The following is a 27,925-nucleotide window of genomic DNA, read 5'->3' on the forward strand; positions in this document are numbered from 1 at the left end:
CAGGTAGCGTGATGCCTCCCGCTTTGTTCTCTTTGCTTAGAATTGACTTGGCTATGCGGGCTCTCTTTTGATTCCATATGAAGTTTAAGGTGGTTTTTTCCAGTTCTGTGAAGAGGTCATTGGTAGCTTGATAGGGATAGCGTTGAATCTATAAATTACTTTGGGCAGTATGGCCATTTTCACAATATTGATTCTTCCTAACCATGAGCATGGAATGTTTCTCCATCTGTTTGTGTCCTCTCTTATTTTGTTGAGCAATGAATTGTAGTTCTCCTTGAAGAGGTCCTTTACATTCTTTGTTAATTGTATTCCTAGGTATTTTATTCTCTTTGTAGCAACTGTGAATGGCAGTTCATTCTTGATTTGGCTCTCTTTGAGTCTGTTATTGGTGTATAGGAATGCTTGTGATTTCTGCACATTGATTTTGTATCCTGAGACTTTGCTGAAGTTGCTTATCAGTTTCAGGAGATTTTGGGCTGAGACAATGAGGTCTTCTAAATATACAATCATGTTGTCTGCAAATAGAGACTATTTGACTTCCTCCTTTCCTAATTGAATACCCTTTATTTCTTTTTCTTGTCTGATTGCTCTGGCTAGAACTTCCTATTGAGTAGGAGTGGTGAGAGAGGGCATCCTTGTCTAGTGCCAGATTTCAAAGGGAATGCTTCCAGTTTTTGCCCATTCAGTATGATATTGGCTGTGGGTTTGTCATAAATAGCTTTTATTATTTTGAGATATGTTCCATCAATACCTAGCTTATTGAGAGTTTTTAGCATAAAGGGCTGTTGAATTTTGTTGAGGGCCTTCTCTGTATCTATTGAGATAATCATGTGGTTTTTGTCTCTGGTTCTGTTTATGTGGTGAATTACGTTTATAGACTTGTGTATGTTGAACCAGCCTTGCATCCCCAGGATGAAGCCTACTTGATCGTGATGGATAAGCTTTTTGATGTGCTGTAGCAATCGGTTTGCCAGTATTTTATTGAAGATTTTTGCATCTATGTTCATCATGGATGAAGTTTTTTTTCTTGTTGAGTCTCTGCCAGGTTTTGGTATCAGGATGATGTTGGGCTTATAAAATGATTTGGGAAGAATTCCCTCTTTTTGGATTGTTTGGAATAGTTTCAGAAGGAGTGGTACCAGCTCCTCTTTGTATGTCTGGTAGAATTTGGCTGTGAACCCATCTGGACTTGGGGTTTTTTTGGTTGGTAGGCTATTAATTGCTGCCTCAACTTAAGCCCTTGTTATTGGTCTATTCAGGGTTTCGACCTCTTCCTGGTTTAGGCTTGGGAGGATGCAAGTGTCCAGGAATTTATCCATTTCTTCCAGGTTTACTGGTTTATGTGCATAGAGTTGTTTATAGTAATCTCTGATTGTGGTTTGTATTTCTGTGGAATCTGTAGTGATATCCCCTTTATCGTTTTTGACTACGTCTGTTTGGTTATTCTCTCTTTTCTTTTTTATTAATCTGAGAAATTTTTAAGCAGCTAAGTGTTCAGGACGCAGCCTGGCTGCTTTTAACAACCTACAGTTAGATATGAAAGCAAAGAAATGGCTTAAAGTCGGAACTTATGTTTGAAAGAGAACCAGTGCATAAAAGTTTGGAAAATTTGCAGCCTAGCTATGTGCCAGAGAAAGACAAAGCATTTTCAAGAGATGATTACAAGCAGGCCATTGAGCAATCATTTGCTAGAGAGATTAGCAAGATTAAAAGGGAGCCAAGTGCTAATGTCCAAGACAATGGGAAAAAGGCCTTGAAGGCACATTTCAGAGATCTCCAAGGCAGCCCCTCCCATCACAAGCCCAGAGGCCTAGGATGAAAGAATGTTTTTGTGTGGCATACCTAGGACCCTGCTGTCCTGTATAGCCTCAGGATGGTATTCCCTGTATCCTGACCACTCTGGCTCCAACATTAGCTCAAAGGGGCTGCTGCTTTGGAGAGCACAAGCTGCTGTATGCATTGGTGGCTTCCACATGGTGTTAAGCTTGCAGGTGCACAGAATGCGAGAGTGAAGGAGGGTTGGCAGCTCTCACTTAGATTCCAGGGAATGTATGGAAAAGCCTGATTCTGCAGGCAGAAGTCTCCCACTGGGACGGAGCCCTCATAGAGAAACACTACTAGAGCAATACTGAGGGGAAATGTAGGCTTGCTCAGCTGCTGAATGGAGTTGTAGGAAGGGGATCTCCACCCTCCAGACCCAAGAATGGTAGAACCACTGGTAGCTTGCAACCTCAGTGTGGAAAAGCTGCAGGGACCCAACTCCAACTGGTAAGAGCAGCTCATGTGGGCTGCATCCAGGGAAGCCATAGGGGTGGGCTACCCGAGGCCTTATGAGCTCACCCCTCACACCAATATGGAGGATGTGGAGTCAAATGAGATTGTTTTGGAGCTTTAAGATTTAATGACTGCCCTGTTGGATTACAGACTTGTTTGGGGCCTGCTGACCCTTTCTTTCAGCCAATTTCTCCTTTTTGGAATGGGAATGTACACTCAATTCCTGTACCACCATTGTATCTTAGGAATAAATAACTTATTTTGACCTCACAGGCTCATGGATGGAAGGAACTCATCTCCAGATAAGACTTGGGGTTTAGGACTTAAGACTTTTGATTTAATGCTGGAATTAGTTAAGACTGGGAGGCTATTGCAAAGACACAATTGTATTGTGAAATGTGAGAAGGACATGAAATTTAGGGGTCTAAGGGTAGAATTATATGATTTGGATACTTGTCCTCTCCAAATCTCATGTGGAAATGTAATTCTCAGTGTTGGAGGTGGGGCCTGATAAGAAGTGTTTGGATCATGGGGCAGATCCCTCATGAACGGCTTAGTGCCATCCCCTTGGTGATGAGTGAGTTTTCACTCTGGTAGTTCACATAGGATCTGGTTGTTTTTATAAGAGTGTTGTGTTGAGCATGGTGGCTCACACCTGTAATCCCAGCACTTTGGGAGACCAAGACAGACAGATCATCTGAGGTCAGGAGTTCGAGACCTGCCTGACCAACATAGCGAAACTGTGTCTTTACTGAAAATACAAAATTAACTGGACATGGTGGTGCATGCCTGTAATCCCAGCTGCTCAGGAGGCTGAGGCAGGAGAATCACTTGAACCCAGGAGGCGGAGGTTGCAGTGAGCTGAGATTGTGCCCTTGCACCCCAGCCTGGGCAACAGAGTGAAACTCCATCCCCCTTCCCCCCAGAAAAGAGTGTTGTACCTTCCCCCTCTCTTGTTTCTGCTCTTGCCACACAATGCACCTGCTCCTCCTTTGTCTTCTGCCATGATTGAAGCTTCCTGAGGCCCTTGCTGGGAACAGATGCTAACACCATGCTTCCTGCAGAACCTGTAGAACCCTAAGCTAATTAAACCTCTTTTCTTTATAAATTACCCATCCTTAGGCATTTTATTATAGCAATGCAAGAATGGATGAATACACTTATCTATGTAGAATTATGCAATTCCTTTAATTGTAGAACTTCCTAACACATGTAGTACAGAACATAGCTAGACACAGTCATTGAAACAATATTTTTGTCAGGCATTTTATTTTACTTTTTGCTTTAACAAAGCAATTTGCTGGCAATAAATTCCACAAAACTATGGATGAATTCCATCTCATCTGATGATGAAGATACAGCCAAAGAACCCACTAGTCATTTTTGTCCCACAGAATCATGGCCATCCATAAATCAGGTACAATGTTCAGCACATCACAACGAGCACTAGAACCCAGGTGACTCAGAACTCATTTCTAGTGCCAGTTTATTTCCTACCCATTCTCTTGCTGCTGTGATGTCATGTTCCTGAGAAGTTAGGGGCAGAGTGAAGCATTCTTTCCAGCTGAGGAGATTCAGTTAATTGCTGTGTGACTGCTGTGCATGCTCCATGCTGACCGAGAGTCCTGGTTGATGGTCTGGTTGCCATAGTTCATATGAGATTGACTTGGCGGGTGGGGACTAAGGGAGTGCTCATCATAGAAATTACTTGACTGCCTGTGGAACACTGATGAGCGCTATGGCCAGGGAAGCTACACAGTGCACAAATCGCCACCTGCCCTGGGAATATGACAGTCCCCATTCAGCACAGGGCCATAGGCAGAGACGATGTGGCCAAGAATGGGAGCCTTTCCTCTCCATGCCTTCCTAAGATGCCCAAGTCTCTCCAGCAGCCTTGAGACAAGTTGTCCTATACTTGGCTGTGAGCACCACAAGAAGGAGGGCACCAGTCAAGTCTGTCTTGTTGATGATGGATCCTTGGCCCCAAGCACTGGGCTCCACCCCCCAGCAGATTTTCAAAAGTGATAGTTAAATGAATCAGCAAATGTCAAGAAAAATAATAGAAACCCAGAAAATAGTAAGTGTCAATGTACATGTGGGGGAATTGAAACTCTTGTGTATTGCTCGTGGGAACGTAAAATTGTGCAGCTGCTATGGAAAATAATATAGAGGTTCCTCGAAAGAACTACTGTATGATCTGACAATCCCACTTCTGGGTAGACATCTAAAGGATTTGAAAGTAGGATCTAGAAGAGCTGTTGGGACACCCATATTCACTGTAGCATTCTTCACCATCACCAAGAGGTGGAAACAGTCAAAGTGTCCATTGACAGATGATTGGATACACAAAATGTGGTATGTACAACAGAATATTGTTCAGCTTTTAAAAAGGAAGAAGTGGCTGGGCACGGTGGCTCACGCCTGTAATCCTGGCAGTTTGGGAGGCTGAGGCAGGCTGATCACTGGGTCAGGAGTTCAAGACCAGCCTGACCAACATGGTGAAACCCCATCTCTACTAAAAATACAAAAATTCGCTGGGTATGGTCGCACATGCCTGTAATCCCGGCTACTTGGGAGGCTGAGGCAGGAGAATTGCTTGAACTTGGAAAGCTGAGGTTGCAGTGAGCTAAGACTGCATCACTGCACTCCAGTCTGGGTGAGAGAGCAAGACTCTGTCTCCAAAAAAAAAAAAAAAAAAGAAAGAAAGAAGGAGGCCAGGCATAGGGGCATGGGGGCTCATGCCTATAGTCTCAGCACTTTGGGAGGTTGAGGTGGGAGGACCAACTGAGCCCAGGAGTTCAAGACCAGCTAGGCCAACATGGTGAGACCCTGTTTCTAGAAAAAAAAAATTTTTTTTTAATTAGCCAGATATGGTGGTGTGTGCCTGTGATCCTAGCTACTTAGGAGGCTGAGGCAGGGGGATGAGCTGAATCCAGGACGTCAAGACTGCAGTGAGCTGTGTTCATGACACTGCACTTCAGCCTGGGTGACAGAGTGACACCCTGACTCCACAAAAAAAATAAAAGAAATAAATCCTGTGGTATGCTACAACATGAAGGAATGTTGAGGACACTATGCTGAATGAAAGAAGCCAGTTGCAAAAGGACGAATATTGTATGATTCCACTTAATATGAGGTCTTTAGAGCAGTCAAGACTATGGGTACAGTAAGCAGACTTGTGGTTGCCAGGGCTGGGGGCAGGGAAACAGGGAGTTCCTTTTCAATTAGGAAAAGTTCTAGAGAACTATTACACAGCAGTGTGAATCTACTTAACACTACTGAACTGTACACTTAAAATAGCTCAGAGGGAAAATTTTATATTATGTGCTTTTTACCACAATAAAATGTAAAAAAATTTAAAAATAAAGGAACGAATGAGTGAATGGTTTATTACAAAGGAACTTCATGGATCAACTCTTCCCAAGAGCATCTGAATTTTAAAATTCTTAGGGGTGAAAATAATGAAAAAGAATTCTTCCATGATGGCAAAGTTCAGGCAGATATGGGGAGACCTTTGGGAATCACTGTGGGAATCATGTTGCTATTTTTAGGCTGCAATTTAGAGAAAAATAAATTTTTGGAAACCTAATAATTGATTATCATTCATTAGATTTTTGGAAGTATAAAGTCAGTATGTTTTATTTTATTTAATTAATTAATTTTTTGAGACAGAGGCTGGAGTGCAATGGCACAGTCTTGACTCACTGCAACCTCTGCCTCCCAGGTTCAAGCAATTTTCCTGCCTCAGTCTCCTGAGTAGATGGGATTGCAGGTGCCTGCCATTGTGCCCAGCTAATTTTTGTATTTTTGTTATTTTTATTTTATTTATTATTTTTGGATTTCGCCATGTTGGCCAGGCTGGTCTCAAACTCCTGACCTCAGGTGATCCACCTGCCTTGGCCTCCCAAAGTGCTGGGATTGCAGGCATGAGCCACCACACCCGGCCAAGTCAATATGTTTTAAAAAAGAGCTCTGCATTTTTACATATTTAAAATGTAATCAATATTAGAAAGTCAACGAAACCATTTTCTATGGTAGGGTGGGGCGGAGGGGGTGGCTAGAGGGGAGTCTTAGAAAACAGGCATTTGTGCTGTGATTTCCATTTTCAGTATTCAGTGAGGATTCAGCTCCCTAAAGGCCATGGTGGCTGCATTTCTTACTGTTCCTACCCTTGCTATTTAAATAATGTTGCTGGCTGGGCATGGTGGTTCTTGTCTGTAATCCCAGCACTTTGGGAGGCTGAGGCAGGCAGATTGCTGCACCCAGGAGTACAAGACCAGTCTGGGCAACAAAATAAGACTCCATTTCTACCAAAAAAAAAAAAAAAAATTGATGGTATCCACTTGTAGTCCCAGCTATATGGGAGGCTGAGGCAGGAGGATCACTTGAGCCCAGAAGATTGAGGCTGAAGAAAGCCATGTTCAAGTAACTGTAGTCCAGCCTAGGTGACAGAGCAAGACCTTGTCTCAAAAAAAAAAAAAAAAAAAAATTGCTATTTTTCTCCAGTTTTTACAGTCTCTATCTTAATATTAGGCGGTTTTCTTCTCCTAATGATAAAGCAATCCTAATAACAGAAGGAACCATTTATTGAGTTCCTGCTTTGGGTCGGGCTCTGGGCCTGCCTGGGTTTTTGCAGTTTCTTTGCTCAGTGGGGCCTACAGAACAGGATCCAAGGTTGACAGAAACGTCCAAATGCTTGGAGCCACAGAATCTGGGCCCCACCCCAAACCTTTAAAGTCTGAATCTGCATGTCAGCAAGATCCCTTCAAAGTTGAAGACCCGCCTTACATCAGACATCTTACTAATTCCTAAATCAATGAGAGAGGCACAGATACGCTCACTTCCCAAGTAAGCAAACTGAGCCAATTTCAATTAATAATTATTCTTGTCGTTCAGCGGAGAAGCCTGTCTCTGAACCTGTCTGTAAGGTGTTACCTTGGGCTGCTACTCGTCTTCCAGAGTATTGCATCCCTTTCCAGGACAAAGCAATTCTCCTAGACTCTCATTGTGACCAAACCTGCTCACCTGCTTCATGGTTCCTCATAGCCTGTCTAATGAAGTTCAGAATCCTTGATCTGGAAGTCAAGTACTTCCTGGTCTGCCCCCACCCTCTCCAGCCTTGCCTCCTTTTAGCTGCTGAAGTGTGGGGATCCTCCCAGCCAGGAGGATAAATCACTATCCCTCTACTGAGCCCTGTACTTTCCTGCACCCCTGCCTTCATTCAGGTTTTCCTTTGGAGGCAGTGGTAACTCCTGAAAGTCTATGTAGGGGAGGCTTGGGGAGAGTCATCTGCCTGGGATGGGGATCTGAGAGGTCTTGAAGCTGTGTTTACATAGCCCTTTTGTAGGACAGATCAATTGTCCATCTCAAAGGGTGGGTGAGGGTGGGCCAGCTGACGGAGCTGGGGGATGCTGTCTTATCACTCCCTGGGCAGATCCACTATGTGAAAATTTGACTGTCGACCAAGGTGCGGCCTGGCTACCTCCTTCATGATGCCCATCCTCACTTCCTGGGCTCTGCCTGGGCCCCCCTTTCACTCCATAGTGGGCTTTACTCATGGTGCATACAGCATCCCACCTCACACTGCAATTATTTGCTGGGGTCTGAATTCCCTTTCCTGACTCTACCAATGGGAGAGTAGCATAGCTTGGATATTTGTTCCCTCCAGATCTCATGTTGAAGTTTGATCTCCAGTGTTGGAGGTAGGGCCTCATGGGAGGTATTTGGGTCACAGGGCCTTGGTGCTCTCCCTGCAGTAATTAATGAGTTCTTGCTGGATTAGTGCACTTGGGAACTGACTGTTAACAACAACCCAGCACCTCCTCCTCTCCCTTGTCCCTCTCTTGCCATGTGACACACTGACTCCCCTTCACTTTCTGCCATGAGCAAAAGCTTCTTGAAAGGACTCGCCAGAAGCAGATGCTGGCATGTTGCTTCTTGTACAGCCTGCAGAACTGTGAGCCAAATAAACCTCTTTTCTTTATAAATTGCCCAGCCTCAGCCATTCCTTTAGAGTGATGCAAAACAGATCAGTACAGAGGGTAAGTCTCCTCTGAGGTTCATCTGGGCAGCACCTTGCAGTGGCTGTAACTGGAAAAAAAGAGTCGCTGCTTGTCCTTGGAGGATGACCATGAAAAGTCTTTGCTTTAGAATACAGTGTATTCATAGATAATTTGAAGGCTTGTAGGGCCAACACATCAGGAGATGATTGCTGTTGAAAAGGTGTTTTATTGCTCACTGATCCTAAGCAGAGAGGGCATGCCTACCACGAGATGGGGGCAGTCCACGGGGAAGCTCCAGGGTCTCTCAGGAGGCGGGGGAGGAATGGGCAAAGGAGGGCGAGGCTGAAGTTTGGCTAGTTTGAGTAATTTCAGCAGACTCTGGGGCATAGGGCTGTCCCAGGTTGCGTAGCACCTGCTCTGAGGTAGACAGTGGTCTGGCATGTGAGGAAGAGCTGGATAAAAGAGGTGGGTGGGGTGTGGGTCTGGGCTCCAGGTTGGTTGGTGACATTGGAAAAGCATGCTCTGTGTGGAACTGTTTCCTGTCTCTAAGAACTGGCTGGGCCTGGGTGTGGCGGTGCGGGGGCAGTTCCTTTTGGGTTATAAAGGCCACAGATGTCAAAGCATCTGAATAGAGAAAATAAGCTGGGGGAGGGGGCTCACTCCTATAATCCCAGCTACTCAGGAGGCAGAGGCAGGAGGACTGCATGAGGCCAGGAATTAGATCCTGGGCAACATGCGAGATCCCGTCTATATAAAATACAAAAAATTACCCCACTGTGGTGGTGTGCACCTGTAGTACCAGCTACATGGGAGGCTGAGGCAGGAGGAACACTTGAGCCCAGAAGGTCGAGGCTGCAGTGAGCTATGATTGTACCACTGCACCCAGCCTGGGTGACAGAGTGAGATTCTGGTGAGATTAGATTTTTCATGTATATATACATATGAGAAAACAAGACAAGGTTGACATAATCCTTGAGGTCCAGAGCATCTCTCTTGGCATGTGACACTCAGGCTGAGCTGAAGGCCCCTTTGATCAGCCTGTGTCTGTCCCTGGCATCTGACTTTCTGGACTGTTCCTGGAGCTGGAACAGTGGCTTCTGGTGAGGGTGTCACACAGAAGACTCGCACAGGATGGGAACATCTCACTCCCCATCCTGCTGGTGTCCTCCTGGGGAGCTCTGGACTGTAACGTGCTTGGGAGCATCAACAGGCCCTGGGCAGGTGCGCGTGCTGTGGTTCCAGTGTCCTTTCTCAACATGCAGGTCCGTCGTGATCTAGGGTACAGAGCTTTCCCGGGTGGCTGGGCTCTAGCGGGGTAAGAGGCCTCTCTGTGAGGAGCGGGTCCCAAGGCTCAGGGGCAGCATGTGGGCTGCTAACACATTGGAAAAGTAGGTATATGCAGGTCCTTAAATAATGTTTTAATGTCATTTTATTATAACACTGGTAAGAAACAAAACTGATTCCTGGCCAGGGCCACTGTGTGTGTGGGTTTTCTCTGGGTGCTCTGGTTCCCTCCCACAGCCCAAAGCTGAGCAGATGAGGTGAGCTGGCGTGTCTGAATTGTCCCAGTGTATGTGTGTGGGTGGGTGTGGGGGGTGTGAGCACCCTGCAATGGAACAGCACCCCGTCCGGGCCTGGCTCCTGCCCCGCACGCTGAGTTCCTGGGGTGGGCTCTGGCCACCCACAACCCTGAATGGGAATAAGAAGGTTAGAAAAATGAATGAATGGGCCAGGCACGGTGGCTCACGCCTGTAATCCCAGCACTTTGGGAGGCCAAGGCGGGCGGATCACAAGGTCAGGATTTCGAGATCATCCTGGCCAATATGGTGAAACCCCGTTTCTACTAAAAATACAAAAATTAGTCAGGCATGGTGGGCACCTGTAGTCCCAGCTACTCAGGAGGCTGAGGCAGGAGAATTGCTTGAACTGGGGAGGTGGAGGTTGCAGTGAGCCAAGATAGCGCCACTGCACTCTAACGTGGGTGACAGAGCGAGACTCTATCTCAAAAAAAAAAAAGAATTAATGAATGAATATAAATTATTATAAAATAAAACTTTACAAGGCATATAATAATCATCCAAATGCATGACAATAAATGATGCCGTATGAGAGGGCCTAGAAGCCTGTCACATTGGTGACTGTTCTGAACTTCCTGGTGGCGGGAGGTGTTCCTGGCAAGGTTCATTTTGCAAACATTTATTCCTTGATCTAATCCACCCAGGACAATCACCGTCACTTACTGATTCACCAAAAATTGGGCAAATAATTCTCTTACTTGTTATTAATCTCTCTTAAAGGTATGCATAGCTTGCATTGATTTCTGTGTTTACTATTAGAAATGTATTGGTCTTTATTTAGAAGTGTGGCAATCTTTTTGTGACCAGAAATGTGCTGTAGGAACTTCACTCTTGTTTATATCAATTAACCCTGGGAAAACTGGCTTTGCTATACGTCATTTCGCCTAAAGCTGGTTCCCAAGAACCTATCAAAGACCTTAAGTGAGGACTCACTGTACCTTTTGGCTGAACTTTTGTTGAAAGGTACTTTCCGAGTCCAAGTGCTATGATAGTCATGATTTCACTGGATTCTCACAGGCAACCCTGAGAGGCAGAAAGGGCTTTTGTTGACAATTCCATTTCGAGGTGAACCTGAAGCTTGGCAAGGTGTGTGCTTCACCCAGTCCCACTGAGGGCAAGCGGGAAGGGAGCTCGCATCAGATCCATCTTCATCAGGGCACTCTCCACGAGGAGAACAGCAGCGATGGTTGTAGCGTTCTGCTTTTCAGTGCAAAACACCCTCTGGCTCCAAGAGTAGATAATTCTGCAGGGGCTTTGGCAAGGGTAACAGGGGGACGAGGTCAAAGCACTTTTTGCCAAACAGTCTGCGAAGGGCACAGCGGCAGAGATGCTGCAGGCAGCGTGGGGTGTGGGCCAAGGCAAAGAGGGACTGGTAGAATGGCTTGTGCATCTGGAAGGGAAGGCAGGTAGATTAGAAATCTGGGCACATGGAACCAACATTTGTTTTCTTCCTAGCCAGACCACTGATGGGACAGTGGGCTTTTCTATGGCTAACTGATCCCACATAAGCATACTGGAGAGAGACGCATCATTTCGTGGGAACCACCCTCTACCCCAAGGCACAGTTCCTGCTGAGTGAGGGGGGATTCTGACTGTGGTGACTTCAGATGCTCCAGGTGGTCTCCCCGAATTCCATTTTGCTCCATCCTCTTTGCACAGCAGTCCTGCAGCTCCGGGGTGGCCCTGTTCATCTCACCCGATCATGACCAGCCAGAGAGGGGCTCAGGAGTGAGTGCATGGCATTGGTCTGGTAGTCAGTCATGCACATATGACTCAAGTCAGTGAAACAGGAGGGAAAATTTTCTAGAACCTTCTGGAAAAAATGAAAAACAAATACGCACAACTGTTCTTACTCTCTTTTTTTTTGAGACGGAGTCTAGCTCTGTCACCCAGGCTGGAGTGCAATGGCACGATCTCGGTTCACTGCAACCTCTGTCTTCTGGGCTCAAGTGATTCTCCTGCCTTAGCCTCCTGAGTAAGTGGGATTACAGGCGTCCACTACCATGCCTGGCTAATTTTTGTATTTTTGGTAGAAACGGGGTTTCACCATGTTGGCCAGGCTGGTCCTGAACTCCTGACCTCAGGTGATCCGCCTGCCTGCCCTCTCAAAGTGCTAGGATTACAGATGTGAGTCACTGCGCCTGGCCTGTTCTCACTCTCTTTTAATGGTCAGTTACCTGTGGACTTTGTCGTGGATAGATGTAATGCCCACAGCCTCCTTGGTCATATCTTGAGCTGCTGGAGCATGAAGCTGACACACAGAGCTGGAATAGTATGTCCTGACATGGAGCCAGGCCCATGGATTCAGGTGGCTCTGGCCTTTTTTTGGACACTGGTTAAGAGAACCCTGGCATTTTTCAGGCCAGCACGGGGCTCTGTGCTCCTTGAGGGCACAACACTGCAACTACTAGAACGAGCTCCTGGCTGTGTGATGATGGAGCCTCCAGAGAAAACTAGAAATGTGCAGATACACCCTCATTTCCCATCCTCCCTCCTCTTTCAGATGTATTATACTTAGCTGAATATCGGTGCAAATCTCCCCATGCAAAGAAGCAAAAGCAGACAAAAGCTGTGTACTAAAGGCAGGCAGAAAGGCAGCTCTCTTGCCTGAAATACTTCCTCAGGAATCTCCTCCTTCCAGGACTCTGACACACAGAGGTGAGGGTAGGAGTTGAAAAGCACCTCGATGACTGCGGGGACCGAGGCGCAGGTCTTCAGCACCTGGTGGGAAGAGGTGACAGACACAGCGTAGGCCAACTGGGTTCTGGGTCCCAGTGGGGAAAGGGTTGGGGATGTGGGGGCATGCTCTCCCTAGTTGCATCCCTGCACCCAAGTCACACAGGGAACAGCCACAGAACAGTACCACCGGGTTGCTGTAGGGATCGTATGAGTTAACGCACACAAAGACACAAAGCGGGCTGGGTGAAGTGGCTCACGCCTGTAATCCCAGCACTTTAGGAGGCTGAGATGGGCGGATCACCTGAGGTCGGGAGTTCAAGACCAGCCTGACCAACATGGAGAAACTCTGTCTCTACTAAAATACAAAATTAGCTGGGTGTGGTGGCACATGCCTGTAATCCCAGCTACTTGGGAGGCTGAGGCAGGATAATTGCTTGAACCCGGGAAGCAGACGTTGCAGTGAGCCAAGATAGTGCCATTGCACTCTAGCCTGGGCAACAAGAGAGAAAACTCCATCTCAAAATAAAAAATAAAAAAAGACACAAGGCAACGGTTCTGCAAGGGGGCCCTTCTTCCCATTGTGATGGCCACCCATGGAAAGGCTGGGCCAGGGGCCGAAGCATTCAGGTTCCCAGGGGGCTATGCTGATGACTTGGCAGGCCTTGGCCCCCAGAGAGTTGCTCAGAGAAAAGGAATGAAGTTCTGCTGGGAGGAAGTTTGGCCTGAGGTTGGGGTTTCCAATTTCTTACCTCAATTTTCAAATGTGTCAGGAAATCGAGACTTGGGGGAGAGGAATTGTTTTGCTGTTGAATTTCCTCTTGACTTGGCATTTCCATTTTATTTTCACAGTCCCCACTGGCAAATATTCCTATTTCCTTACTCGCAAATTTATAATTCAAGTCCATTAGCTTCACCATAAAGATGGGAACACTGCTTTTTAAAAATAAACTTTTTTGCTGTTGTTGTGGAGAAATTTGAACCTTCATACACAAAAGTAGCGCCAATAGTATGTGATAAACTCCCATGTACCCACCATCAAGCCAAGGGTGATCCCGCCCACCCACTTCCCCTAATATTAAAGCAAATTCCATGTATCCCATAATTTTATCTGTATTTCAGGGCATCTTTTATAGGACCCTCTGAAGAAACAAAGATAATATGATTATAGCACCTGAGAAATTAAGAATAGTTTTGTCATATGTCATATACAGGTAGTGTTTAAATTCACAGATTTCTCTGAAATGCCATTATGTTAACAAAATAATGTTCGTTTGAATAATCCTTCCAGCTAAGGCCGGCATAGTGAGACTGGTTGGTGTGATGTGGCTTCAGGTCTCTTTTTGGTTTCATGTGACTTATTTGTGGTGGGAACTGGGTTATTTGTCCTGGGTTGTTCCTCACTTCGGGGCTTTTTCTGATTACATCCCAGCTGGGTTTGTGGACATGCTGCTCTTCCTCTGTTTTCTGTAAATTAGTTCTTGGATTTAGAAGCTGGACCAAATTCATATTCGATTTTGGAGAGGGGCAGGGCAATTTCAGAACGCTCTCTTTTTGAGGTCTAAGATTTGCCATGTGCTGTACAATTGTTATTTCCACTTCTTGGTTGAGAGACCTGAGGTTACGCAACTTCTCTAAGCCCAGCTGCCATGTCTGCAGCAGTGACCTGAACCGCTACTGGGGCCTGCCCTGCGTCATGTCTGCTGGGGCTCTAGGGACACAGAGTCAAAGAGAAGAAAGTATTTAAATCACTCATGGTGGCTGCTCACTTCACGACCTGCCTCCCCTCTCCACAGCTCCAGACCTAAAACCCCTTTAAAATACAAATATGACAAAAAAAATTCATCTTCCTTTGGTCAGAGGTAACTACTATTAACATTTTGTATATGCTAATGTTTTATGTGTTTAGACAGAAAATTAATATATATGACAGTGGGCGAATGCTTGGCATATGATTTTGAAATCTGATTTTTTTCCATGCAGAATATATTGTGAACAACTCACAATCTATTCACAATCAATTATTCTTTTTTCTTTTGGATGGAGTCTTGCTTTGTCGCCTAGACTGGAGTGCAGTGGTGTGATATTGACTCACTGCAACCTCTGCCTCCCAGTTCAAGCGATTCTCCTGCCTCAGCCTCCCAAGTAGCTGGGACTACAGGCAGGTGCCACCACAGCTGGCTGATGTTTGTATTTTCAGTAGAGACGGGGTTTCACCATGTTGGCCAGGCTGGTCTCGAACTCCTAACCTCGTGATCTGCCCACCTCGGCCTCCCAAAGTGCTGGGATTACAGGCGTGAGCCACTGCGCCCGGCCCAATATGGACCATTTACTTTTGTTTTGGTTGACCATTTTTCCTCCTTTGTGAACTGCTCAGTTATGCCATTTGCTCATTTTTCTATGGTGTGTTCATTTCTTCACTTTTTTGTAAGTACACTTTGTTTATTAGGGTTATTTTTCAGGTAGACAATAATTTTTTTTTTTTTTGAAATACTGTCACCCAGGCTGGAGTGCAATGGCACGATCTTGGCTCACGCAACCTCCGCCTGCTGGGTTCACGCAGTTCTCTTGCCTCAGCCTCCCACGTAGCTGGGATTACAAGCACACACACCATACCCGACTAATTTTCTGCATTTTTAGTAGAGATGGGGTTTCACTATGTTGGCCAGACTGGTCTTGAACTCCTGACCTTGTGATCTGCTTGCCTTGGCCTTCCAAAGTGCTGAGATTACAGGCGTGAGCCATCAGGCCTGGCCAATATTTCTTACTTTATTACGCTGGCTAGAGCTTTTCAGTTCAATACTAAATAACAACATTAATAGCATGCATAATCATCTTATTCCTAATTTTAATAGGATTGTCTCTAATGTTTCACCATAAATATGACCTTGAATATTAGTTTTTTTTTTGAATATTAGTTTTGAATAGATAAAGTTAAGAAAATATCTTTCTATTCCTAGGTTACTACAAAGTTTAAAATGTAATTTCATTTTTTTTTTTTTTTTTTTTTTGTGGTGGCTCATGCCTGAAATCTCAGCACTTTGGGAGGCTGAGGCAGGTGGATCACCTGAGGTCAGGAGATCAAGACTAGCCTGGCCAACATGGTGAAGCCCTGTCTCTGCTAAAAATGCAAGAAAATTAGCTGGGCATAGTGGTGCACACCTGTAGTCCCAGCTACTCAGAGGCTGAGGCAGGAGAATTGCTTGAACCCAGGAGGCAGAGGTTGCAGTGAGCTGAGATTGTGACACTGTGCCACTGCACTCCAGCCTGGGTGACAGAGTGAGGCTCCATCAAAAAAAAAAAAAAAAAAAGAGATGGCAAGTTCCATATGGGATCATTATCATTACAGAGGTGTTTATTGATACAGGAACTATTTAGCCAGACATGGGTACAAGGAAACTGTCAAGGGTCAAGGCAGTAATGTGGGGTCGGAGGCAGAGCTATTACCAGTCTGGGCTGAAGGGCCAGTCAGGTGAGCTGTCTTAGCAGAAGCAGCAATCCTTGCTTGGGGATACACAACTAGCCGGAGGCAAAGAGCCAGCCCAGAGAATATGTGTTCCGCCCTCACTCTCCTTTCCACCCTCCAGCTGCTGGGCACCCACTGGCTACACACAGCTGGAAGGCAGAGGGCCGAGAGCTGTAGAATGAGATCCCTATGGGTACATAAGGACGGAAGGAAGAGATCTTCACTGTAAGGATGAATAAACACCCTTTTCTCATTTGAAATTCACTGTAATTGTATTTTCAATGCTTTTTTCCTGTTTAGTTTTGCTGGAAGGTTTTCTATTTTACTTCTTTTTTCAAGCAATCAGCTATTGGATTTTGTTGATCAGTTCTCTTTTAAAATATTCTAACCCATTCATTTTTGCCTTTATCATGATTAATTCCCTTCTCCCATTGCCTTAGGTGTACTTTGTTTCTCTTTCATGCTCCTTGGATTAAGTGCTCAGTTAATAACTTTTTTTCTAGAGTCATAATAAAAGCTACTTTTACAATGGTATAAATTTCGCTTTGATCATTGGTAGGATCATAGCCAAGAATTTGAGGCAGTGTTCTCTCTCTCCCTCCCTCCCTCCCTCCCTTCCTTCTTCGCTCTCTTCCTTTCTTGAGACAGGGTCTTGCTCTGTCACCTATGCTGCATGCAGTGGTGTGATCACGGCTCACTACGGCCTCGACCTCCTGGACTCAAGCAATCCTCCCACCTAAGCCTCCTGAGTAGCTGGGACTACAGGCTCATGCCACCATGCCAGGCTAATTTTAAAAATTTTGTTTTGTAGAGACAAGGTCTCAATAGGTTGCCCAAGCTGGTTTTGAACTCCTTGGCTCAAGCAATCTTCCCGCTGCAGCCTCCCAAAGTGCTGGGATTATAGATGTGAGCCACTACACCCAGCCTGACTTTCTTAAACAGTCTGCAATTAAATAACTGTTGATGCAGTAGTTATTTGGGAGTGTGCTGTAACATTTTCAAATGGTTATGACATTTTAAAAAGTTAACAGGCTTTTTACTGTTAATTTTCTGGTATACTGCAATATGGCTGTAACAATGTCAGGTTTGGGGGTACTAGCAGAAGTCGCATTTTGTTTGGTTCAAAAGTTCAAAATATATTTGTCATATTTATGATTTGGAGCTACTGCACTTGTGATATATATGAGTTAAGAATCACCCAAATTTCTCCATTTGAACACAATCTTCTTTGGCACATAAAGTTTGTAACGGTTATTTTTTCACTATAGACTGTATCTTTTGTCAATATCAAGTGAATCTTTCTTCCCCCTTTCATTTTGTGTATTTCCCTGGAATTCTATTTGCATACTGATATAAAAATATATTTTTTTTGGTTCGTTTTGGCCAGAATCATCTCTGCTTATTCTTTATTAAAAAAAATTTTTTTTAAAATTTTTTGAGACAGAGTCTCACTCTGTTACCCAGGCTGGAGTACCAAGGGGAGATCTTGGCTCACTGCAACCTCCATCTCCTGGATTCAAGCAATTCTCCTGCCTCAGCCTCTCGAGTAGCTGGGATTACAGGCACCCGCCATCATGCCCGGCTAATTTTTTTTGTATTTTTTTTTAGAGATAGGGTTTCACCATTTTGGCCAGGCTGGTCTTGAACTCCTGACCTCAGGTGATCTGCCCGCCTTGGCCTCCCAAAGTGCTGGGATTATAGGTGTGAGCCACCACTCCCAGACTCATTTTTAAATTTTAAACTTTTGTTTCACTTTGTTTTAAATGTGTTTGAGAGTCTGTGTTGGTAAGAGGGTAGTTTAAGCAATTTACATTTATTGTTATAAACCAAGTGTTTGGTCTTACTGCTGTCTCACTTTATTTTGTTTTTTTTTTTTTTCCTGCTTCTTGTTTTCCTTTGTTTTCTGGTTCTGTTGTACAGGTTTGTATTTTCTTTGGATTCATCTGTATTTTGGAAGTATGCATTCTCTTTAAAACGCTATTAGTTACTTTCTTTTTTTTTTTTTTTGAGACGGAGTCTTTCTCTGTCGCCCAGGCTGTAGTGCAGTGCTCTTCCCGTGGCATCTTCCGCCACCTGGGTTCAAGCAATTGCCCTGCCTCAGTCTCCTGAACAGCTGGGACTATAGGTGCGCGCCACCACGCCTGGCTAATTTTTTTGTGTTTTTAGTAGAGATGGGGTTTCACCATGTTGGCCAGGATGGTTTTGATCTCCTGACCTCATGATCCGCCTGCCTTGGCCTCCCAAAGTGTAATAGTTACTTTTAAAATAAAAAAAAAAATGTTAACCTATAGTTCTCTAAAAATCTAAATAGTATCTTTTATGTTCCAGATATGCCATCATTCCTTCTCTCACATTTCTCTCTTAACCCATGCTTTTCCCTTCTTTTCTTAATAATATCTGGAGTTTTGGTTCCAGGGTGTGATTATTACATGATCATATTTTATGTTGCGTATCTCCTTCAGTAACCATTTTGGAATTTGCATTTAGTTTTACAACTCACTTCCCAATTATCTGTCCCTATTTTAGCTGGGTTGTGTGCTCACCACCTGTCCTTTCAGACGTTCCTTCTGTAGGTATTTGCCGAGTTCCTTCTAGAAGGCAGGGATTGTGTTATGTCTGCGTGTTACGATGGCCAGCTCCACCTTCACAGAGCGTTACACTCCCAAACATAACAACAACAGTACAGGTGCTGTGGTCATATGAGGGGATGTTCAGGGAAGGTTTCTGGAAGAAGTGACATCCAAGCTGAGACCTGGCTGTGGAGCAGGAGTTAGCAGGGAGAAAAAACGGCATGGGGAGTTCTGGGAACAAGAGCATTCTAGGCAGAGAAAACGTATTACGCCAGGTTTGGGAGGTGAGAAGGAGCAAATAATGTTGGCTGGGGCATGAGTCTGACATGAGGAATGCTGGGAAATGAAACAGGAGTGGAAAGCAGGGAAGACTGTGAAGTCCATTGTCTGCCTGAGAAGGAGGCTGGCCCAGAGCACACTTGCCAGGTCTGAGTGGAGGAGTGGTCAGGTCAAATTTTAACTTGAGAAATATCGCCAAGACTGGGTGCAGTGGCTCACACCTATAATCCCAAGACTTTGGGAAGACAAGGCAGGCTGATTGCTTGAGTCTAGGAGTTTGAGACCAGCCTGGGCAACATGGAGAAGCCCTGTTTCTACAAAAAATACAAAAAATTAGCTGGGTGTGGTGGTGTGCACTTGTAGTCCCAGCTACCCAGGAGGCTGAGGTGGGAGGATTGCTTGAGCCTGGAAAGTCAAGGCTGCAGTGAGCTATGATTGCACTGCTGCTGTCCATCCTGGGCAACAGAGTAAGATTTTGTCTCAAAAACCAAACCAAATCAACCAACCAACCAACTAACTAACCAAACAGGGAAATGTAACCAAGACTGAACGTGGGGAAGAGTTTAGAAGAGACAGAGCCCAGTGAAGAAGATGTGTCCCTCTAGGAGAGAGATGGTGATGGCCTCACCTTGGTGGTGGCAGTCAGGAGGGAAGGAGGTTTTGGGAGATATTTAGGGGACAGATGGGGAGAATCTGCAGATTGATTTCCTCATTCCTGAGCTCTTCTTCAGTGTTACCTCTTTGTCAGCTGGAGTACGTCCACCTCAATGAGCCATTAGCCCCAACCACTTCTCCATACTGTCCTTGCCAAGGGCACCAATGCTGCTCTTGGCTCAGGCTCTGCCTCGCCCGTGGTCCACGTGCTGCCTCACTGTACTCACTGTGTCAGCCACACATGACATGTTGACGATGGCTTCCACCTCGATGCAGCCTTCACTTGGCTCCAAGGAACGTGTGCTCTCATTCCTTTCACCTCGCTGGTTGCTCCTCCTCAGTTTGCTTAGCTGTTGTCTCATCTCCATCCTTCAGAGGTTATACCAACCCTGCATTCAGGCCTGTTCCTCTTTTCCATGTACTCTCACTTGCTGGTGATCTTATATGGTTTCCTGGCTTTAAACACCATCCATATGTCACTCACCCTCAAAGGCATATCTCCAGGTTGGCCAGATCTCTCCCTCTCAAACTCTGGGCTTGAATATCCAGCTGCTTACATTGTAGCTCCACCTGGCTGTATCTCACACTCAATAGACCAAAAACTGAGCTTCCTGGTTCATCTGAACCTGCTGCAACTACCCATAACCTGCCCCATCCCAGGTGATGGCAAATCCATTCTTGCAGTCTCTTGGGCTGGAATCAGAGTCATCTGTGGCTCCCGTTTCTCCTACACTCCACATCCAATCTGTTAAAAAGTCCTGTTGGCTCCACCTCCAAAATATATCCAGGGTCAGATCGCCTCCCTTGTCCACACCACCATCATCCCACATGCGAATCACAGCAACATCCTCCTAACTCATGTTTCCATGTCTATTCTCCTTCTCAAGTATCTGCTCAACATGGTGCCAAGAGGAAGACCTTTACAAAATATTGTTGGATTGCACCACTCCTCTGCTCAAATCCCTCCAATGGCCAAAGTCATTACAATGCCCTGTAAGACCCCACACAACCTGTGCCTTCTCCCCTACCGCCCCTAATCTCATCTCCTACTTCCATCCCACAAGCTCCTTCCACCTCTGGCCACACTGGTTCCCTGTGGTTCCATGCACAGGGTCAGCCCACTCCAGCTGTAGGCTACAGACAGCTGGTCCTCTGCTGGACTGCTCTTCCCCAGACATCTGCACAGTGGGTCCCTCATGTCTCTCAAGTCTTTGTTCAGCAGTCACTGACCCTAACTTTCCAACTTAAAATTGTGACTGCCTCCCATCCTCTTCATTTCTCTACAGCCCTTATCACTTTTTTGGCCTACTGATCATGCTCAATGTTTAATGCCTGTCTTCCCCATTAGAATGTAAGCTCCACATAGGCAGGAATACTTTTTTCCTCTTATCTGCTCACTCACTTATCCCATGTGCCAGTATGTTGCTGGGATATGACTGGTGCTCAATAAATACTTGTTAATAAATAATTGAAGTATTTTTCTTTTTCAGAAAATGCATTAGAAAGCCGTGTTTATGAATGCTTGATATCTAAAAGTGTCTTTCATCATCAAAATGAAACTATCTTCACTGAGTCTAAAATTCTAGTGTCCAAACTTTTCCTTTCAAAATCGGTAGATGATATGTCATTGTCTTATGTTACTATTACAGCAGAGGCATCTGAGTCCAGCTGGTTTTTATTCCTTTATGAATCGCCTGTTTTCTGCTTAAATACTTTGCAAGATTTTTCCATGCCTTTTTAGAACATTTTCATTAGAATGTATATAGGTATGTGCCTCCCATCACTGATTTGCAGAGAATACCCTTTCAATCACCAACCAAAAGTTAAGACTTTCAGAGCAGCTAAATTTTCTTCTATTATGTCTTTGGTTATTATTTCTGATCCATTTGTCCTAGGCTTTTCTGCAGTAACATCACTTATCTGTGGGTTGGCTCTCTACTCTATCCTTCAGACCATCACTTTCTCTTTTGGTTTCTTGGTTTTCTTCTTCTTTTTTTTTGCACGTAAGAAGAGCTTTTAATATCAGCCTTCCATTATAGTGAACACTGAGGTTGACTTCCCAACAATTCAGATGATCAGTTTAATTCAATCATGGTAATCCAATCTCTTTTGGCAGTTATTGGTTTAAGGAAGGGCAGGTTTAAGCCAACTGAGGACACTAGGACACTTCCTCAGGGCTTCTAGAAAAAGGGAACAACTGGATATGAACAAGGAAATAGGCCTATTGTTGCTGGAAGCCATCTTGTGACCATGAGGGAGCCATTCTGAGGACAAAGCTGACTCACTGAGGATGGCAGAGCAGAGAGTTGGGAAGCACAAAGTTCTTCGAGGACATCATCCAGACACTAAAACAATCAATTCTGAAGCCTGCTACTTCTGCACTTACTGTTATGTGAGACAAAACCATACGTTTCCTTATTTAAACCTGTTTGAATTGGGTTTTCTGCTACTTGTGATTTAAACCACCTGTATCAGAATCCAATCAGGCAAAGGAAACCACTCTAGATATTTGAACCAAAGACAGTTTTACACCTGGAATCGATTATATGGGTAATCTAACTGCTGAGATTCCAACAAGGAGAAGGTGAAGTTGCCCAGAGATTAGCAAAATAGAAAGCTGTCGTTAACTCTTAGAGTTGGTGGGACAGTGGGATGAAGTAATCTCATCAGAGTCCAGAGATTAGGGCCACCCTGTTGGGGCTGGAACCAAGTCGAGTCAGGGGCTACCCACTGGGGACCGGGGCCATGAAGGGAGGGTCTCTGTAGTGGGTGTTGGTGTCACAAAGAAGATGCAGGTGCTGCTGGCGAAGCTACACAAGACAGAGACAGAAGAGGAGAAACACCCTGGCTTCCTTCTTCCTCCACACTCTAGTTTCCTATGCTGTCTCCCATTGGCTGAGTCCGGCCAGAAGCCAGCTGATGGGGGCTCTGAGTGCAGTTTGAGGGGGCTCCCCTTTCCTCCTGTCACCCAGGATGCAGAGCAGGACCCAGGAACAGCAGGGAAGGGTCTGAGGGCACATGGGCCAGTGGCCCAGCACCCACAGATTTGATTCTTTTTGAATCAACCCTGCCTTTTCCTTCTTTAGTGTATACTTTATTTTTATGTATTTTTATTTATTTTTGAGACAGAGTCTGGCTCTGTCACCCAGGCTGGAATGCAGTGGAGTGATCTTGGCTCACCACAACCTCTGCCTCCTGAGTTCCAGTGATTCTCCTGCCTCAGCCTCCTGAGTAGCTGGGATTACAGGCACCCACCACCATGCGCAGCTAATTTTTGTATTTTTAGTAGAGACCGGGTTTCACCATGTTGGCCAGGATAGTCTCTATCTCCTGACCTTGTGATCTACCTGCCTCAGCCTCCCAAAGTGCTGCGATGACAGGTGTAAGCCACCGCGCCCGGCCTGGTGTATACTTTAATCTGACTGTGCTGTCAGTTTCTTGGTATAACGGTATCGCCTCCAACTTCCTTTTCATGTCACTCTGTTGGGTTTTCATCATAACTGGTCCTGTGTTGATGATCCCAGAGGCTATGTCTTCTGGCACTCCACAGAGGATGGTACATATTTTCTGAGATTTTCTTGGATTTCCTTTCTGTTTTCTAGATGCTGTCCTATTTTTCTTTGCTTATCCTCTTTTCTTCCATAAATCCATTCCTTTTTCACTTTATTCGTCTTTGATGAAGGAGAGAACTGGACCTGAAGTTTACCAGCATGCAGGGGAAGTCCGTGCTCCTGCTCTGTGCCCACCTGGGAGACTGTGGAGGGACAGCGTGGAGGGAGGGGGCGAGGGCCTGGCCCAGCCCTGTTCCCAGTCGGATGGTTTGCCCAGTGGACTTGAGCTTCGGCCTGGAGGCTTCCTCCTGCCACCTCTTTCTGGCAGTTGGCAGGTTGCTCTGCAACGTGGGTTCCTTCAATTTTCAGCTCTGTACTTTACTCTGGCTCCACAGCCTTCCCCTGGCTTTTTTTTTTTTTTAATTGGTAACGTCTGCCTGACAGCCTGGAAACTTACAGCTGTGCCGCAGAAGGACATTGGCTCGGGGTCTTCCTTAGACTTACACGTGAGGGTTGCTGTTGCTGTGGATTTCCTCTCTCCCTCCCTCCCTTTCTTCCTTCCTCTGTCTGTGCCTTCGAAGGTATTCTTTAGACAGGAGCTGCTCTTTTTAGACTGGGCATCATATTAAGGTAAGAGTTATTATTGCTGGTCCCCTCCCCACGCCCAGTTATTTTTTTTCTCATCCATTACTGTCACTGAATCAGGCTTAGCAGGCTTTAGGGAAAGAGAGACAGAGCATGAACATAGAGACACAGAGAGACTGAACCTCAGAGGGAATGCCCGGCAGGTGGCCTGGGCCGGCACAGTCTCCCCAGCCAGTCTCACCAGCCTGGTCCCTCTCTGTGCCCCACGTGTCGGTATTTCTGGCTCACACAAGCCCCACTGACATGCCATTTCCTCGTGCATGGCAGTCTCTGATATCAATCATCCCCTTCTGTGTTGGCAGAAAATCACGCCATTAAGAACGGCTCGCGCTGGACCCCTCGGGATGGAGTCTCTGCTATTTATCTGGTACCCTAGGCGATGCTCACGTCCTCAGGCCTTGCTCACTGCGACCCTCCAGTAACCCTCCCACTGGCCCTGTCGCTTCTCTGCAAAAAGTGAAACGGCTCCCAGGGACCGCAGGTAACCCAGACATGCCCCACCCTGGGAAGAGCTGCCCTCCCTTAGAGCCAAAGCACCTCCTCCTCCTGCCCCTCCCCCACTGGGTCACAGACTGTGACAGAGTCTTATTGCCTGTCTCTGGGAATTCATTTTCTGTCTCTCCTCTGTTCCACCTCTCTGGGGCTCCCTGCCCCTCCCCGGCCTCTGCATCGTGCCCCCTCATGTTTGCCAGGCAGCTGGCTGCCTTCATTATTTTTACGCCAACACAGTTTAAAAATCTCCGCTGCCTCCTTGTTGTCTGCGGAGAGGCGGCTGCCACATTACTCTGACATGCTGATGTCATTAGTGTCCACACGCACTCTCTTCAGCTAATGAGGCGGCAGAAAGAAAATTAAGGGGAAGAATCACACAGGCACATTGCTTTATATGTAGATGGAGAAATAAAACAAGAGCAAGAAAAACACAGGCGCCCTACTTACGATCCCCCTCCCTCCTCCCACCGGGGACCGGGCGCACCGGCTCTGTGAGGATGGGAGGGGGAGCCCTGGTTTTTGACTGCTGCTACCCCAGAAATCGCCCACTAGAAATCCCGTGGATCGGGATAAGCAAAGTCCCTTTACCTGATTCTGTAATTAGGTTGAAAAAAAAAGTAAACTTTAGGTCCCCATGTTTAGTATAGTTAGTGCTCAGAAGCTGAGACAAGACTAGAGGTTTGCAGACGTTTCTAGAATTTTTTTTTTTTTTTAAGACAAGATCTTGCTCTGTCGCCCAGGCTAAAGTATAGCGTTGCAATCATGGCTCACTGCAGCCTCCACCTCCTGGGTTTAGGTAATCCTCCTGCCTCAGCCTTCTGAGTAGCTGGGACTATAGGTGCATGCCACCATGCCCAGGTCATGTATTTTTAATTTTTTTTAGAGATGGGGTCTCGCTATGTTGCCCAGGCTGATCTCAAATTCCTGGGCTCAAGCCATCCTTGTGCCTCCCCAAGTTCTGGGATTACAGGTATGAGCCAATGCCCTTGGCCTGGAATCTGTTATTCTTGCATCACGCTTCATCCCCCTATTCAAGCCATGTGAATCCTTCACCTGGACCGTCACTATAGCCTGTGGTTTCCATTGGCCCCTACCTAGTGTGTTCTCTATGTTGAGCATAGACATTCCAAAACATTGATTTGATGATGTCATCTCCTTCCTTAAAATGATGTACTAGATTCCCAAGGCAAAGGCCCAGACCCTTACGGCCCCGCCTGGCTGCCTAGTCTCAGTGGGTGCCCCCCAGCTGTTTTCTCTCCCGTGACTGGCTCACTTTTCCAGCTGCACACATCGCAGTGCCTGTCCTGCTCCAGGACATTTGCCAGGACTTCTGTCTGGAATGTCTGTCCTCTGCTTCACATAGCTAAGTCTTTAGCCTTTAGATATCAGCTCACCTCATCATGTGCTTGAGGGAGCCTCGGACCCCAACCCCAGCCAGGTGAAACCCCTGTTCTGTACTTTCAGGGTGAAGTGAGCCTCGGCTTTGCAGCACCTCTCACCACAGCAACTTCACTTTGGTGTGTGCACTTGTCTGATTCACGTGACGGGCAGCTCCCCCAGGTCGGGAAATACGTATGCTTCTGTTCCTCACTGTGACTCCTGTACCAAGCACCCAAGTTCCCTCAAAATGTTTGTTGAAAGAATACACAAGCACTTAAGGGTCACCCCTGGGAAGCACGGCAGGTGCCTACGTGGTTTGGGGGTTTCGTTCTTTACTGGTGCCTTCCCTGCACCTCCCCGACTGGTGGACAAGTTTGAGTTTGCAGTATTATTAGTATTTCATTTTTACACAGGAGAGAGTGCAGATGCAGCCCCTCTCAACCACAAATCATGCAGTTTCTGCATATATAGGTTTCACATATCCGGGAAAATCGTGCGGGTCCCCAGACCCGGAATGCAATCCATAAGTCTTACCCTGAGAAAACCCTCTTTGTGATCAGGGCATCTCCTCTGCCAGGTGAGAGTCTGAACTCTTTATAGCCCCCGGCAGGCGCTTTTCCACGGGCTGCTGCTGACCTCTGTGACGCAGGGAACAGAGGGGCCTTTGGGAAATTGCACAAAATAGGAGACAGGGCAGGAGAAGCTGGAGCGTGCTGGCCACACACACCGACTGCAAATGAAAGGTGTTCATGGATGGGTGTCAGGTGAATCCGGGGACAAATAAAGCTGGCCACATAAACTGAGCGGTGACTCAAGGGTTTCCAAATGAACACCTGTGAAGGAGGCAGAGGAGGGCAGGGGTGTGAGCCCTGGTTTGGTGCTGTTATCTTCCAGCTCCATGTCCCTTCTTGGAGCAGGGCTGGACTTACACCTTCCCATACTCTTTGATTCTCCAACATTGTCTGGAGTCGAACCAGAAATGTGTTCTTTAAAGAGGCAAGAAGAGCGAAGCAGTGTTTCCCTGGAAAAAGATCACATGGGACTTCAAGACTGTTTCACAAATTCGTCTTCCAGGTAAGGAGTGGCTGAAGGAGAGAGACACCTGAGCGCAGCCCTTTATCCAGACCAAGCATCCAGCCCACAAAGTCACCTGTGGCAGGTGGCAAACAAGTTCGAGTCCACACCTGTGTGTGCTTCTCCGCCTTCTTGCCTGCTGTACAACAGGCCCAGCCCCCTTCTGGAAGGTTCTGACACCTTCCAGAATCTAAACCTGTCAGAATCCACAGTCTGCCCCCTGTGCCTGCCTGCCCTCAGCCCCCTGTCCCTGCCCGCAGTGTTAACCAGCGGTCAGCCGGGCAGAAAGGCCTGGCACTGTCAACATACTGGCTTCCGAAGCCGTGACACCGCTTTGATTCTCGCTGCAGAGCACTGGGCCGGCTCGGATGGATGCCCTGTGTCGGCCTGCCGCGGTGATGGTGCCTTTGTCTGGGCATGGGGGAGCTGTGATTTATGTCATAAGCTCGCTGTGAAACCTTTTGCCTCAGTAATTCCGTGCTCCACGGGTGTCTCTTTACATCTATTCACAGTACGGCTGCTGCCCACGGACGACGTGCCCTGTGACAGTGCTGGTGCCTCTGCACCTGCCTCGCCATGGCGCCCGTGTGGTGCCTGCCCAGCATCTTTGTGGCCAGCTGCAGCGTCTGTTGGGTCTGTTGCTTTGATGTCGCATATGATTAGGTGCCATCCCTGGAGGAATGCTTGCAGGGAGACTGGGTGGGGGAAGAGGCCGCCTCCAGCTTTCCAGAGTGGTTTGCTTTGGCTGTGGGGACCAGACTAGAACATTACAGGCACTGCTGCCTTTGCTTAAGGGATTCTCAGCATGGAAAATGCATCCTCATCCGCCATCCACTCCTGGCCAGGTGTGGGTGTATCCACTGGAAGTTTCAGGGGATCCCAGCACAAAGAGGTGGAATCCTTATTTCCAAAGATTTAATGCAGACCATGAGCCTAGAGTGGCTGGAATCCCTTTCATTCATTCAACAAACACTGATGGAAGGTCTGCGCTTGCAGGCGCTATGTGCAGGGAAGCGGTGGTGAGCATGCTTTTTTGGTGAAAGCCTCAAGGTATTAAGATTTCTCAAGAAAACTCCAGTTCCTTCCAGGATGGTAGGAACTGATTCCTTGTCAAGCACTTCTCAAGGCTTCTTGACCTCCAGCTATAACAAACCGTCCCCAAACTGAAACCTACCCACAATCTGAATGGAGGATGAGTTGTGCCACTGACTGACCCCATTCCTGTGTGGCCGACATGGTGCTGGGAATCCCATTCCAGAACAGGGCCACTGAGCACCCGGAGAGG

The 27,925-nt window shown here is 46.5% G+C and overlaps 1 protein-coding gene across 1 annotated transcript in view; it reads right to left on the reverse strand.

The window, feature by feature from the left end:
* Positions 1-3,540: 3,540 nt before the first annotated feature.
* ASB18 (ankyrin repeat and SOCS box containing 18) overlaps positions 3,541-27,925 on the reverse strand; it is a 78,081-nt gene continuing 53,696 nt past the window's right edge. Inside the window, exons 5-6 of the mRNA XM_021676895.2 lie at positions 12,461-12,574; positions 3,541-11,243 (exon numbers count right to left, since the gene is read on the reverse strand). Coding sequence (XP_021532570.2) covers positions 11,058-11,243; positions 12,461-12,574 — 300 coding nt within the window. The 3' untranslated portion in view covers positions 3,541-11,057. The remainder of the gene's footprint in view (positions 11,244-12,460; positions 12,575-27,925) is intronic.

This window comes from Aotus nancymaae, unplaced genomic scaffold (assembly GCF_030222135.1).
Source record: "Aotus nancymaae isolate 86718 unplaced genomic scaffold, 86718_ANA_hifiasm-v0.15.2.pri h1tg000031l, whole genome shotgun sequence".
Taxonomy (NCBI): domain Eukaryota; kingdom Metazoa; phylum Chordata; class Mammalia; order Primates; family Aotidae; genus Aotus; species Aotus nancymaae.